The sequence below is a fragment of the Chlorocebus sabaeus genome, chromosome 23, assembly GCF_047675955.1.
Source record: "Chlorocebus sabaeus isolate Y175 chromosome 23, mChlSab1.0.hap1, whole genome shotgun sequence".
Taxonomy (NCBI): Eukaryota; Metazoa; Chordata; class Mammalia; order Primates; family Cercopithecidae; genus Chlorocebus; species Chlorocebus sabaeus.
In genome coordinates, this window is record NC_132926.1 from 24,534,392 (window position 1) to 24,550,097 (window position 15,706).

Here is a 15,706-nt window from a genome sequence, read left to right on the forward strand (position 1 = left end):
GACAAAGTCACAAGGCTGACTGGTGGTAGAAATAGCACTTAAGCCAGGTCCTTCTGATGCCTCCCCCCGACCTCCTTACCACTGGGATGCCAGGCAGTGGCATTACTGAGGCCTTCCCATCTAAGGTACCACTGCCCCAGCACACTTGGCTTGGCATGTCACCTCAGACATGTGGGCAACAAGAGGTCAATCTTTGCCTTAAGCATGGAAGCTAGCTTGATCCCACCTTTTTGAGTTGAACATCTACGAGACTATCAGGACCTCCTTCACCAGAATAGAGGGCATGCATGGGCAAGGAATATGAGGATTGCTGAGGATTTGTCATGCTCCGCTGTCTGCTGGTTTCTGTTTATTGTTCTATAGTTGTGTAGGTTGTAGTTACTAGTTCTCCTCTGGTCACACTGGTGTCATCATGACTCTGGGGCAGATCCCTTTGCCAGAAGTAGGGTGGCTGGTCATTCTTGGGAGACTGGAGTTTAAACTGGTCATGGTACCCCAAAGGTTAAGTACTGGTTGTTCACGGATTCATCTCTCTATCGCCCCAGCTTTCTGAGCTGCTCTGTCATGAACTTTTTTTTCAGGTGTTCATAGTAGTGGTTCATCTTTTTCTTGGTCTTCTCTAAAGCGTTCACCTTACAAAAAACAGAGGTGAGGTTAGGGTCACTTCACAGCAGGGCAGGCATCTGTGCTGCTGATGTGGGGGTGGGAAGAGTGTCAGCTGGACCCTATGTACATTCCATATACTTTGACTCACAGGGAGCCTATTTCTCTAGTTGTAAAAAGTGGCCATTAAGCTAGATAACTCCAAGGCCGGGAGCAGTGGCTCACGCCTGTAATCCCAACACTCTGGGAGGCCAAGGAGGGTGGATCACTTCAAGTCAGGAGTTTGAGAGCAGCCTGGCCAACATGGTGAAACCCCGTCTCTACTGAAAATACAACAATTATCCAGGCATGGTGGCCCATACCTGTAATCCCAGCTACTCGGGTGGCTGAGGCAGGAGATTTGCTTGAACCCAGGTGGTGGAGGCTGCAGTAAGCTGAGACCGCACCACAGCACTATAGCCTGGACAACAGAGTGAGACTCTGTCTCAAAAAAAAAAAAAAAAAAAAGCTAGGTAACTTCTATGATACCTTCTGACAGTCTGCAGCCTAGGAGCCTGATTTTGACCTTAAAAACATCTCTAGGCCGGGCGCGGTGGTTCACCCTTGTAATCCCAGCACTTTGGGAGGCTGAGGCGGGCGGATCACGAGGTCAGGAGATGGAGACCATCCTGGTTAACACGGTGAAACCCTGTCTCTACTAAAAAAATACAAAAAATTAGCCAGGCGTGATGGCGGGCGCCTGTAGTCCCAGCTACTCGGGAGGCTGAGGCAGGAGAATGGTGTGAACCCAGGAGGCGGAGCTTGCAGTGAGCCGAGATCGCGCCACTGCACTCCAGCCTGGGCGACAGAGTGAGACTCTGTCTCAAAAACAAAAACAAAACAAAACAAAAAAATCTCTATTTGGCCAGGCGTCGTGGCTCACGCCTGTAATCCCAGCACTATGAGAGGCCAAGGAAGGCAGAGGTCAAAAGATCGAGACCATCCTGACCAACATGGTTAAACCCCCTCTCTACTAAAAACACAAAAATTAGCTGGGCGTGGTTGTGCGCACCCGTAGTCCCAGGTACTCGGGGAGGCTGGGGCAGGAGAATCGCTTGAACCCGGGAGGCGGAGGTTGCAGGCAGGATAATCGCTTGAACCCGGGAGGCGGAGGTTGCAGTGAGCCGAGATTGCGCCACTGCATTCCAGCCCGGCGACAGAGCAAGACTCTGTCTTAAAAAAAAAAAAAAATAATAATAATAATAATAAATCCCTATCTGAAGACTGGTCAGAAAAAAGATGGCGGGGGTGGGGGCGGTTTAGGAGGGTTACATCTTGTCTCTCCATAACTTCTATTGCCCTGTCACTATCAATCATTTGGTGCCTCCCGCATGTTGTCTGTGACATCCCCTATATCACACTGAATTCTACTGATTTCTTCTATTGTATAACTTATGTCCCCCAAAAGACGGTCTGGGAAGCCACATCCTATGTCTTACTCATTTACTCCAATGAGCTAGCTACAGGAGAGGATACTAAGAAAAACTGCCACCAATCTTCACAGTAACTACAGTGTAGTCAGTAGGTAAGACACATGCCCAAATATTTCTTTTTTTTTTTTTTAGACGAAGTCTCCCACTGTCGCCCAGGCTGGAGTGCAGTGGTGCAATCTCGGCTCACCGCAACCTCCACCTCCCAGGTTCCTGCCATTCTCATGCCTCAGCCTCTCGAGTAGCTGGGACTACATGCGCCCACCACCACGCCCGGCTAATTTTTTTGTATTTTTAGTAGAGATGGGGTTTCACTGTGTTAGCCCAGATGGTCTCGATCTCCTGACCTCGTGATCTGCCGGCTTCGGCCTCCCAAAGTGCTGGGATTACAGGTGTGAGCCACCATGCCCAGCCCACATGCCCAAATATTTCTAAGAGAGAAAATGATCCACCTCCAAAAGAAGCGCAGAGCTCAAGGAAGGGAGATATCAAGACAAGTTTCATTTGGCTGGGCGCGGTGGCTCATGCCCATAATCCCAGCACTTTGTGGGGCCGAGGCAGGTGGCTCACTTGAGGCCAGGAGTTTGAGATCAGCCTGGCCAACATGGTGAAACCTCATCTCTACTCAAAATACAAAAAAAATCTAGCTGGGTGTGGTGGCATATGCCTGCAATCCCAGCTACTCAGGAGGCTAAGGCACAAGAATTGCTTGAACCCAGGAGGCGGAGGTTGCATTGAGCCAAGATTGTGCCACTGCACTCCAGCCTGGGTGACAGAGCAAGACTGCCTCGGAAAAGAAAAGAAAAGCTATACAGAGAAGTTAGCATATAAACTGAGGCTAGGTTTTGAAGGATGGGAAGGTTTCGGGCATGTCGAAACAATGTGGTGGGTGGTGAACCTGTGAATGTACGTTTTTAACAAGCCCTCCAGGGGTTTCTGATAAGCACTAACATTATCTGCAGACCCAGCACAAGGTTAAGCAAAGGACTTCTTCATAAAGGCCAATGTGGACATGATTACTTGACATGAGGAATTAAAGAGGGAGGGTGGGTACTAAATGACATAGTTCAAGTCCGTGTTCTCCAAACCTGGCTGAGCATCAGAAGTGTTTCAGTTACTTGATACAAACATGGGCCCCAAGGATTCTTGCTTAATAGGGTTTGGATGGGGGCCAGCAATCTCCACTTTTGTCATGTACCTGAGATGATTCTGATCCAGCCATTACCAAGTGGCTGCCATTACCACCATTTTCTTTTTATCTTTCTTTCTTTCGTTTTTTTTTGTTGTTGTTGTTATTTATTTATTTATTTATTTATTTATTTTTTGAGACGGAGTCTCGCTCTGTCGCCCAGGCTGGAGTGCAGTGGTGCAATCTCGGCTCACTGCAAGCTCCGCCTCCCAGGTTGACGCCATTCTCCTACCTCAGCCTCCCAGGTAGCTGGGACTACAGGCGCCCGCCACTGCGCCCGGCTAATTTTTTTTTTTCTATTTTTTAGTAGAGACGGGGTTTCACCATGGTCTCGATCTCCTGACCTTGTGATCCGCCCGCCTCGGCCTCCCAAAGTGCTGAGATTACAGGCGTGAGCCACTGCGCCCGGCCTTTTTTGTTTTTTTTTTGAGACAGGGTCTCACTCTATCGCCCAGGCTAGAGAGAGTGCAGTGGCATAGTCTTGGTTCACTGCAACCTCCACATCCTGGGTTCAAGCGATTCTCATGCCTCAGCCTTTCAAGTATCTGAGATTACAGGCTCAAGCCACCACACCAGGTTAATTTTTGTATTTTTAGTAGAGACAGGGTTTCACCATGTTGGCCAGGCTAGTTTCAAACTCCTGACCTCAAGTGAGCCACCTGCCTCGGCCTCCCAAAGTGCTGGGCTTACCGGTGTGAGCCACCGTGCCTGACCTTATTACCACCATTTTCTTTTCTTTTCTTTGAGAGTTTTGCTCTTTTGCCCAGGCTGGAGTGCAATGATGCGATTTTGGCTCATCACAACCTCTGCCTCCCGGGTTCAAGCAATTCTCCTGCCTCAGCCTCCTGAGTAGCTGGGATTACAGGCATGTGCCACCACACCCAGCTAATTTTGTATTTTTAGTAGAGAAGGGTTTCTCCATGTTGGTCAGCCTGGTCTCGAACTCCCAACCTCAGGTGATCCACCCGCCTCATCCTTCCAAAGTGCGTGTGCCACCGTGCCTGGCTTACCACCATTTTCTAGTCCACTCCATGACAGCGGGCTTTTTGGCCTCTCTCAACTAGTGATTTTACCTTGAGCGTGACTCTTACCAATCAGGGTTTCTCAACCTTGACATTACTAACATTTTGAGTGAGGCAGTTCTGTGTGGTGGTAGCCTGTCCCATACACTGCGGGATATTCAGCAGCATCCCTGGCCTCTACCTACTAAATGATAGTAGCACCACTATCATCGTAATATCAAAAATGTAATAATCAAAATGTCTCCAGACATTGCGAATATCCCCTGAGGGGCAAAACCTCTTGAGGACCGCAGCCATAGATGAAGCAGTAGCAGCCATCATTCACTGTTCTTAGAGCATACTCAGGGGATGCCCAAGATGCTAGAACCTAGCTGTCCTTGAAATCCGTGGCTAGCCAAAGACGCCTCTTCCCCTAATGTGATCACATTTTTAGAGAGACAGAAACACTGCCACATTGTCACAGAAGCCTTCAAATCCTCTGAGTTCCTACAAGCTGGCATCTCCGCTAGTCACTGGGTCTATAAACTGGAGAAACCAGTGTCTGTCCTTGGGGAGAATATCCTGCGTGACGGTTAGTCAGACTGGGGTTTGTAACTCTGCAGTGACTCACAGTGTGATCCTAGTGAAGTTCCTCCATTTCTTTTGAGTCTCAGTTTTTGAACTACTAAATGGGGGTAATAATGCATAATAGGTGTCAGGTACCTAAAACGTATAAGGTCTCCATATAGCTTTAAAAGGAAGCTTCTGAGACCAAGTGCAGTGGCTCATGCCTGTAATCCTAGAACTCTGGGACACTGAGGCCGGCAGATGACCTGAGGTCAGGAGTTCGAGACCAGCTTGGCTAACATGGTGAAATCCTGTCTCTACTAAAAATACAAAAATTAGTCAGGTGTGCTGGCACACGCCTGTAGTCCCAGCTACTTGGGAGGCTGAGGCGGGACAATCGCTTGAACCCAGGAAGTGGAGGTTGCAGTAAGCTGAGATGGTGCCACTGCACTCCAGCCTGGGTGACTCCATCTCAAAACAACAACAACAAAAAAAACACAAAAGGGCCGGGCGCAGTGGCTCACGCCTGTAATCCCAGCACTTTGGGGAGGCCGAGGCAGGTGGATCATGAGGTCAGGAGTTCAAGACCAGCCTGGCCAACATGGTAAAACCCTATCTCTACTAAACATATAAAAATTAGCTAGGTGTAGTGGCTACAATCCCAACTACTTGGGAGACTGAGGCTGAAGAATCGCTTGAAACTGGAAGGTGGAGGTTGCAGTGAGCTGAGATGGAGCCACTGCATTCCAGCCTGAGCAACAAGAGTGAAACTCTGTCTCAAAAATATAAATAAATAAAAATAATAAAAAAAGGAAGCTTCTGGGCAGCTGAAAGTTGGCACAGCCCTCAGGTAGACATAAAGCCAACTCAGGAGTTTCCATTTAAGAGTATTTCAGAGTTCCTCCTCTCACCTAAGGTGCACAACATTCCCTACTCACTGAGTTGGCCCCCAACTTATCCTAGGCCTCTCAAAATACTCCACACCACCTGACCACAATGATTGGAACAGGGATGGGTCCATGAACCAAGTGGGGCCAGCTGCATTCCTTCTCCAGGATTTGTCTAACCGGAGCAGCAGTGGAAGCGCTCCTTGTGGTCTAGAGGCCAGGGTTTCCTGTGGCTTTGCTCCCCAAGGTCAGCCAGTCTGATAATGATACTAGTGTTCAGAAAGCCACAAAGGGCTGGGCACAGTGGAGCATGCCTGTAATCCCAGAACTTTGGGAAGCAGAGATGGGCAGATCACTTGAGCCCAGGAGTTTGAGGCCAGCCTGGGCAATATGGTGAAACCTCATTTCTATTAAAAGTACAAAACATTAGCTGGGCAAGATGGCACATACCTGTAATCCTAGCAACCTGGAAGGCAGAGGTGGGAGGATTGCTTGAACCCAGAAGGTTGAGGCTACAGTGAGCTATGGTCATGCCACTGCCCTCCAGCCTGAGCAAAGGAGTGAGACCACGTTTCAAAAAAAAAAAAAAAAAAGGAAGAAAAAAGAAAAATAAAGGGGGGAAAAAAAAAAAAGAAGGATACAAAGACGATGAGAGAAAATGGAAGACATACCTGGTGGTAGTACAGCTCCTGGCTTTCCCCAAAAACATTGGTGACTCTGCCCTGTCCATCCTTGATTATGTAAACCCAACTTCTCTCTTTTGCTTGAACTAGTTCAAGTTCAGTTTATATTACCTGCAACTGAGAGGATCTTAACAGATCCTCTGTTACAAATCAGAAAGCAGAGTCTGGAGGAAGTGTGATTCACCCAGGGTCACACAAAACTGGCTTTCCCATCTATTTCCACTGCACCACACCCATGGAAGTGTAGCAGAAGGAGAAATGCCCAGGTCTCTACTCTTCTTTTGGTGTTTGTGACCTTTAAGAGGATCTGGCACCATCTCTTAAGGATCTCCAATTGTTTTTAATGTTAGAATCCTGTGGGCCCATCCAGACTTGCCCCTGGAACATGGAGGGAAGCTCAAAAGAGTCAAGAAGGGGGCAGTGGCTGGACATGGTGGCTCACTCCTGTAATCCCAGCACTTTGGGAGTCTGAGGTGGGTGGATCACCTGAGGTCAGGAGTTCGAGACCAGCCTGGCCAACATGGTGAATCCCCGTCTCTACTAATAAAACAAAAATTAGCCAGGCGTAGTGGTGCATGCCTTAATCCCAGCTATTTGGGAAGGTGAGGCAGGAGAATTGCTTAACCCGGCAGGTAGAGGTTGCAGTGAGTTGAGATAGCGCCACTCCATTCCAGCCTGGGCAAGAAGAGTGAAACTCTGTCTCAAAAAAGAAAAGAAGGTGGCAGCAGCTCAACCCTGGGCACCCTGCTCTGCTTGAAAAAATGACTGTGTTCCTGGAGTCCATCTTGTTCACTTGTCTCTTCCTAGTGCCCAACATAGTACCTATCCCAAGCAGGCCCAAAGGACAGGTTTAATGAATGCATCAATCAGGGTCTATGGGAACAGTGCAGTGACAGCACTCAGCATTTCAAGTAAGCAGGTCAAACTCTACCTGTCCATAGCAAAAAGTGGGAGAAGAGCCTCAGTTCTCATCTGGAAAATGGGGATAATCCCCAAAGGAAAAAATCGACAAGATGGTGTTGAGGCCCATTCAAACTGTAGGACTCAAGACTTTGGTTTTCTGTTTGTTTGTTTGTTTGTTTGTTTGAGATGGAGTCTTGCTCTGTTGCCCAGGTTGGAGTACAGTGGCACCATCTCAGCTCACTGCAACCTCCACCACCCAGGTTCAAGCAATTCTCATGCCTCAGCCTCCCATGTAGCTGAGATTACAGGCAGGTGCCACCACACCAGGCTAATTTTTGTATTTTTAGTAGACACAGGATTTCACCATGTTGGCCAGGCTGGTCTAGAACTCCTGACCTCAAGTGATCCTCCTGCCTCAGCCTCCCAAAGTGCTGGGATTAGAGGTATGAGCCACTGCGTGCGGCCTAGGACCCCAGACTTTGTATAGGAGAAAATAAGAATTCATTCATGGATTCCCTAAATAGAGAGATAATATGCTTTCAGAAAAAAAGACCCAAGAGATATGGAGTCTTTCCCTGTGGCTCTCTTAGCCCAGGAACCTTGTGCAAGTCAGTAACCCTGAGTATCAAATTGCCTCCTCCGTAAAATGGCGCCTGCCTTAGGGCACCTTGATGACTCCCTATCACCTCTATGATCCCCCAGGATACAGGGAGAATGAAATAAATATGGGTCAAGCCACTAACACCCTCTAATGCAAAAGCTTGTGGCTACTTTACCTCCATCTCATAGATTCGTTGTGCGATGCGGTTATCATGAATAATCACCCGAGATAAATGGCTCTTGGGTAAAGTTTTTTTCATTGCTGCTTCACTGGAATTCATTATGCTGGAGCAGGGAGGGAAAGGTGGTACAGGTTACAGATGGCTGGAGCCAGGGTCAGAGCACATTTGATGGGGTCCTATGGGAGTGGCTGAGGCTTCCCCAGGTTTCTTAGGACAAGTGCAGCTCTGCCATAATTTTCAGAAGAACAAGGGAGTAACCACAGTTTCTTGTTGTGGAAAAGGTACGCTGAAGGGGTATTTCATGGATACCTAGAAGAAAAGCCATTCTGAGGATATAAAAGGGCCCAGTGCAGTCCACAGAGAAGGGTAATCAGGAACTCGAAACCATCCTCAGAAGCAGTCATCTTTTTTTTGTTTTTTGTTTTTTTGAGATGGAGTTTCACTCTGTCTCCCAGGCTGGCGTGCAGTGGTGCAATCTTGGCTTACTGCAACCTCCACCTCCAGTTCAAGCAATTCTCTTGCCTCAGCCTCCTGAGTAGCTGGGACTACAGGTACTTGCCACCACGCCTGGCTAATTTTTGTATGCTTAGTAGGGACAGGATTTCACTGTGTTGGACAGGCTGGTTTTGAACTCTTGATCTCAAGAGATACACCCAACTCAGCCTCCCAAAGTGCTGGGATTACAGGCAAGTGCACCCAGCCAAAAGCAGTCATCTTGATGATCCTTCTTAAGGATGAAGTGGTGAGAGGAGTCTTAGAGGAGAGGAGTAAAGTTGTAGGGTAGGATTCAGAAGGATGAATCTGAGAGGTGTTTAGCTTGGGGGGCACTTGCTCTAGAGCGTATGCCTCAAGGGGATCTGGGAGGTGGGGGGTTGGGGGAGTATAAATTAGAGCAGGGAGAAATGAAAATGAAAACCTTGGACAGGTGTTAGGCTGGTTAACGGGGAAATTCTGGAAGAAAGTTTGGGGAGTTTAGAAAAGTGAGGGAGGTATGGGGTGGCCAAGGGTTTTAGGAGACTCTGAAAGGTGAGAGGTGAAAGATGGGGTGGGGTGGGCTAGAATGGAGCCAAGTACTCCAGGTGAAAATACAACAATTTGGTCAAAATGAGAAAACAGTGAAAAGTGGAAACACTTTCAGGCACTGAGTTTTCACTTTTTGATAATTTGGTTACACCACGAAGTAGTTTTATGAACATATACCTTTAAATGGTTTTGTCCATTTAAAAATAATTGTTCGGGACCGGATGTGTTGGCTCACACCTGTAGTTCCAGCACTTTGGGAGGCTGAAGCAGGCGAATCACGTGGAAGTCAAGAGTTCCAGAACAGCTTGGCAAACATGGTGAAACCCCGTCTCTGCTAAAAATACAAAAATTAGCTGGGCGTGGTGGTGAGCACCTGTAATCCCAGCTACTCGGGAGGCTGTGCAGGAGAATCACATGAACCCACGAGGCGGAGGTTGCAGTGAACTATCGTACCACTGTACTCCAGCATGGGCGGCAAAGTGAGACTCCGTCTCAAAAAAAAAAAAAAAAAAAAAAGTTCATATTTTCTTTCTAAAATGTGGAAACAAGATGTACAATATTGAATAAATTTTGGTATGTCATAAAATAAAATACATGTAATTGTGTATGAAACATAGACACGGGTGGTGTATTAGATGGGAGAAGAAAGCAGGTTACTAGAAAGTGAACTTTTTGTGATGTATTGTTTTTTAAGTGTAAGCATGTTATCATATATATATATATATATAATATATGAATGGAAGTATACATATGTAGCAAACCTGCACGTTGTGCACATGTACCCTACAACTTGAAGTTTAATAATAATAAATAAATTAAAAAATATATATATATATATATGAATGGATCCCGAACAAAATGCACCAAAATGTTAACAGTGATTGTCCCTAGCCAATCATGCTGCTAGTCTGTCTTATTTTTCTTATTTTATTTTATTTTTATTTCTTTGAGACGGGGTCTCACTCTGTTGCCCAGGTTGGAGTGCAGTGGCACAGTCTCGGCTCACTGCAACCTCTGCCTTCCAGGCTCGAGCAATCCTCACACCTCAGCCTCCCAGGTAACTAGGACCACAGGCCAGCCACAATGCCTGGCTAATTTTTTGTATTTTTGGTAGACACAGGGTTTCGCCATGTTGACCTGGCTGGTCTTGAATTCCTGAGCTCAGGTGATCCACCCTCCTCAGCCTCTCAAAGTGGTGGGATTACAGGCATGAGTCACTGCACCTGGACTTATTTATCCATAAGTGTATGCTACTTTTGTAATTAGGACAAAAAAGACAACTGTGGAAGGGTAAAACATTTTGAAGGACTAGAATTTTTTTCTAACTGATGCCAGGGGCAGTGGCTCACACCTGTAATCCCAGCACTTTGGGAGGCAGAGGCAGGCAGATCACCTGAGGTCAGGAGTTCCAGACCAGCCTGGCCAACATGGTGAAACCCCGTCTCTACTAATAATACAAAAATTAGCCAAGCATGGTGGCGCACGTCTGTAATCCCAGCTACTCAGGAGGCTGAGGCAGGAGAATCGCAATTCATTTTCAGCCAATTTGGAACCGGAGTGTCGTGTATGTTTTTAGATTTACAAACTAGTATGAACAATCCAATTTCCCAGTCTCCCATTTACATTTTTCTGACCTCTATGCACAGCCTAGGTATGAGGTGATGGAAAAGGCTGGTTTAGAGATCAAGATGCTCAAACAGAAAAGTCCCCCAAATCCTGATTTTTGTTGTTGTTGTTGTTGTTGTTGAAAAAAGAAATCCCTAAAACATTTAAGGACACATAAAACTCTTCACCCACTTAGTGGGTGCACCAAATTTACCAATACTAGAAGGGGAAAAGGGTGGCAACGACTGGAAATAGTCCCTTTCAAGTAATAAAGGTCATTTTTAACCAAATTGCTTTCTACCTCAAGTTCTCCATGGACAGGAGCCTGAAGGATGCAGAGAGGGGAGTTTGTGGAATGGAAAGGAGCACGGGTAATTAGGGTTTGTGAGGATCCAGGCCAGGCAGAGGGAACTGGGTTTTTTTCCAGGACCACTGGGGAACAGAGAGGCTGAGAAGGGGCATATGAGACGGATTCTAACTTGGGAGGACCCGGGCCTCGCCAGGCTCTAAGAGTCAGGGCTCACCCCCTAGGGTGCTGCGGCCACCAGATGTCATGCCTGGAGGACTAACGGGCCGGGACCGATTCTGAGAAAATGTGGACTGGAAATGGGGATTCCAGGTTCTCCCGGGATTCCGGGGCGACGGAGTTCGGGCTCCAGGGAATCCGAAGATTTAGACTGGGAAGGAGCTGGGGCCCGGGGCTACGAGGAATCAACTATCCGGGGGTGGGAAAAAGGGCCGGGGTCCAGCTGAGGGAAGCGCCAGTCTCAAAGAGTTCGGGTTCCCTCGCGGGTCCGAGGGTCTGACGAACGCTCTGGGCATGCGGGCCGCACCTGAAGAGCACCGGCTGCTGCGCGGTCCGCGGCCGCGGGAAGCAGACCTGCGGCTGACTCCCTACGCCGATGTCTTGGCGGCGGCCGAGTCTATCGCGCTGGTAGTTCGAGCCCAGCTGGTAGTTCGAGGTTGCGGCAGAACTGGTGGTCGCCTGGGGGGCGGTCCCATAGATCGTGGAGGATCCCAGGTCCCAGGTGACCAAGGGCCTAGTTGGCTGTGTCATTGCGGCTTCCCTATTGGAGAAAGAGTTGGAAACTGGAGGCTGGTTGCCAGCCCAGCTAGGTGGCCCTGCGCTGACGCGGAGTGAGTGCCTGGGCGGAGCCCTGAGCCGAGAGCCGCGCGTTGCCTGGGAGACACATAGGCGGGGAAAGGGATAGGTGCTGTTGGACATGCACGCAGAGCCCGGCGGCTACGGACGCAGTAATATTGTCTCTCGGCGGCCGCCGTGGTGAGACCTGGCGCGTTGCCATGGAGACGGACGGCTCCGGAAGAAGTGGGGTGCAGTGAGCTGAGCAGATCCTATCCGCTTCAACGCGGGGACGGCGGTGACCCAGTCTTGCTGTCGGAGCGGGTAACGGGTTGAGCCAGGGTGGGGCTGCTCAGGGGCGTGGAGCTGAGGCCTGGATTTCTCTGAAGACCCAGCACAGGCAATACCTTTCTGCGACGAGAGACAATTGCTATGGAAACCAAAGTGCTAGGCCAACGGGGATTGAGGCTCCAGCATCCAGACTGGTCTCTTTCCAGAAGACCCTTACCCGAGGCTTCGCTGGGCGGCTGCTTCCGGAACGAATCCGCCACTCTCCTGAGGGGTCTTGACACCGAGCAGGCGAAGAAGCCTATTCCAATGCCAGCTCCCCCAGGAAACCCCTGGCCAACCCCTATAATAAGTAGTGCCTGGCTCTCGTTAACTCTTAGACTTTGTTCCACGTTTGTAACCTAGTATTTCGCTAACGCCCCATGGTGTTTGTTCGCTTTTCCCACACATAATGGGCCAGAAAGACTTGCTTTGGGACTTTGCTTTATGACTCTGAACAAGTCATTTTTTCCCGCTGGGTCTCTCTTTCCTCTTGTGTAAAATGGAAATATTAACTCTAGATGCCGGTCTGATTAGGTTTGAAGATCGAACCAGATGAGGGAAGCCAAAGACTTCATAGGCTGTAAAGTGGTGAAACTGAACTGCTACTGAGTTGCTATTTTTTTCTCCCCTCCCTCTGCCTCAAGCTAAACGTTCTTCAGATCTCGTGATTTCTTCAGGCGGTCTTTGTGACTCCCTAGCCTCCGACCTGGAATAAATCTCTCTTTACACTTCACTTCCACAGAGCCCTGCATTTTAACTTCCCTATCCAAAGCAAGAAAAATAGTTATCATTTTCAGAGGGCTTACTCTGTGCCAAGTCCTGATAAAACTCTTTACCTGGATTATCTCATTTAATTTCACAACATCCTTTTAAGGTAGCCACTGTTATCCTCTTTTCAAGCTCTGTCTGCCTGTAACTGCCTATTTAATGTCTGTTTCCCCCACTTGACTTTGAGCTCTGAGAAAAGGGGCCATGACTGTCTTGTACATTTCAGTATCTCCAACCCCTAATATGGTGCCTGATAAATATTTCCTAACTAGCATGAAAATGACTGACCCTCCTCCCATCACTACCCTCACCCTCAAGAGTATTGTCTCTCCTGCAGACTTTTAGTTGCTGTGATGAACAGCACTTTCCTTTATTCCCATCACTCACTGGGCACTGGTTTGAGGGGCCATCAGTTCACTTCTCTCTGGATTATCTGATGATGAGGATCCAGAACATCCCTTAGCATTTAGGCTTCCACCTTGGTTCAGGAGGCTTTTTCCTTGCCTGTCATATCGTCTCTAGAACAAGGCAACCCTCGCTGCCCTTCCTGGGGTGAGCCTGATGCATTTGAGTCCAGGGCATTGGCAGGTAGGATTTGCCTATGCAAGCTTTGGCTGTTCTTTTTAGTAGCCTCAGAACCACCCCCATCCCCACTCAGCCTGTTCCTGGAATTCTAGAGAAAAATGGCCAGGCTGGGGGCCATGGCTCATGCCTGTAATCCCTGCACTTTGTGAGGCTAAGACGGGCGGATCATTTGGGGTCAGGAGTTTTCGAGACCAACCTGGCCAGCATAATGAAACCCTGTTTATACTAAAAATAAAAAAAATTAGTCGGACATGGTAGCGCCCCCCTGTAATGCCAGCCACTCGGGAAGCTGAGGCACGAGAATCAGTTGAATCCGGGAGGTGGAGGTTGCAGTGAGCCAAGATCGTGCCATGTACTTCCAGCCTGGGCGACAGAGAAATACTTTGTCCCAGATAGATAGATAGATAGATAGATAGATAGATAGATAAAATTGCTGGGCGCGGTGGCTCACACCTGTAATCCCAACACTTTGGGAGGTCACGGAGAGCAGATCACTAGAGGTCAGGAGTTCAAGACCAGTCTGGCCAAAATGGTGAAACCTCATCTCTACAAAAATTAGCCGGGTATGGTGGTACCTGCCTATAATCCCAGCTACTCGGGAGGCTGAGGCAGGAGAATTGCTTGAACCCAGGAGGCAGAGGTTGCAGTGAGCCGAGATTGTGCCACTGCACTCCAGCCTGGACTACAGAGCAAGACTCTGTCTCAAAAAATACATTCATTAATAAAAATAAATTAATGACTTTGCCTCACTCCCCAATTTCAGAACCCGGGCATTGTGCCTTGTAGCACATCCTAGCTGAGCATCTAAGCACAAGCCTCTGCTGACCCCTTTTGGTCTCTGTGGGATCTGCCCTAGCCTAGCAGCCAGAGCCCCAGGTGTACATTTGGCACCTTCTGGCCTGGTGACCTCACCTGTCAAAATGCTTTCCCACCGCTTATCTCATGGGGTCCTTCCTACAATCCTGGGAAGTGAGGAGAGCCAGGATTCCCATTCTCACTTTACAAATGAGCAGCAGGATCCTGGGATCCAGGACCAAATCTACCACTAATTCCTTACCTGACCTTGATAGGTTGCCTTCCTATTCCTAGGTTCCGTCACCCATCGATGAAATAGGAGAGGCGATCTGCACAAGACAGCTATATGGTCTCTTCCAACTCCCCTACCTCTCATAGTGGAAAAGTGACTTGCCCAAGATCAGAGTGAACCAGAGCTGAAGCACTCCCAGTCTGCAGGTTCCCATCACTGATCAGGAAAAGCCAGGTGTCTCAGCAAAGAAGAAAACCCATTCTTCCACCTTTATGTTCTGATCATGTGTTCAAGGGCCACATAGATAGGTGAGTGGGTGGGTGGGTGGGTGGATGGATGGATGGATGGATGGATGAGTGGTTGGATGGATGAGTGGTTGGATGGATGAATGGTTGGATGGATGAGTGGAGGGATGGATGGATGGATGGATGGATGGATGGATGGATGGGTAAGTGGATGAGTGGATGAATGGATGGATTGGTGAGTGAATGGATGAATGGATGGATAGATGAGACAGATATGTCAGAACTTTAGCACTCACTCTTAGCAGCAACTTCAGCAGCTACCTACCTTCCCCTGCTCCCTGACAAGTTACCCCTCTGATTCCAGCTGGGTAGCCCTTTGGCAGGATCCTCTGGATCCACCAAATTCTGAATTCTTCACATTCTGAAATCACTGCTCCTGCCTGACAGCCTGGAGCTAGCACCTGCAGTGTGGGGAATAAGTCTTCATCCCAGGCTTCCTTCTTGACATGTTTTCAACCACTGTGCTCAACAGCTATAGCCGTAGGAGGAGAGTCAGTGGCCAGGGGCCATAAATGAAGCCTCCAACCATGGGCATCCCTCACAGAGCAGTTCCTTTTTGCCTATAATGGCTGAAATAAGCTCTGCGCTCATAATGAAGCTGAGGATCACTGGGGCGGCCGGCTGGCATGGGAAGAGCATGCCCTGTGCATCGTATGGCCTGGTTCACATCTGACATTAAGTTCCTGCACCTCCCTGTGCCTTGGTTTTCTTGCCTGTAAGATGGGCGTGATGCCTGACAAGTGGTGTTGTGGGGAATGAATGAGGTAAGATATAAAATGCCTCGCAGGTCATAGGTGCTCAGTAAACAGAAGTTCCCTTCTTTTTGTTCCAGGTCATGGAGAAATGCTGTAGAGGAAAGGAACAAAGTCTACTGTGCATCCAGCAAGGTTTGTATGTA

At 48.5% G+C, this 15,706-nt stretch overlaps 2 protein-coding genes across 2 annotated transcripts in view; one reads left to right on the forward strand and one right to left on the reverse strand.

Moving 5' to 3' along the window:
* Positions 1-485: 485 nt before the first annotated feature.
* C23H5orf52 (chromosome 23 C5orf52 homolog) lies at positions 486-11,937 on the reverse strand. The gene is given in 3 exon segments (XM_008015147.3): positions 486-632; positions 8,079-8,187; positions 11,546-11,937. Coding segments are annotated over 3 exon segments (648 nt in total).
* The window catches only part of SOX30 (SRY-box transcription factor 30), a 70,541-nt gene continuing 66,742 nt past the window's right edge, over positions 11,908-15,706 (forward strand). Inside the window, exons 1-2 of the mRNA XM_038005511.2 lie at positions 11,908-12,049; positions 15,641-15,695. Of these exons, the coding sequence (XP_037861439.1) occupies positions 15,644-15,695 (52 nt within the window). The 5' untranslated portion in view covers positions 11,908-12,049; positions 15,641-15,643. The remainder of the gene's footprint in view (positions 12,050-15,640; positions 15,696-15,706) is intronic.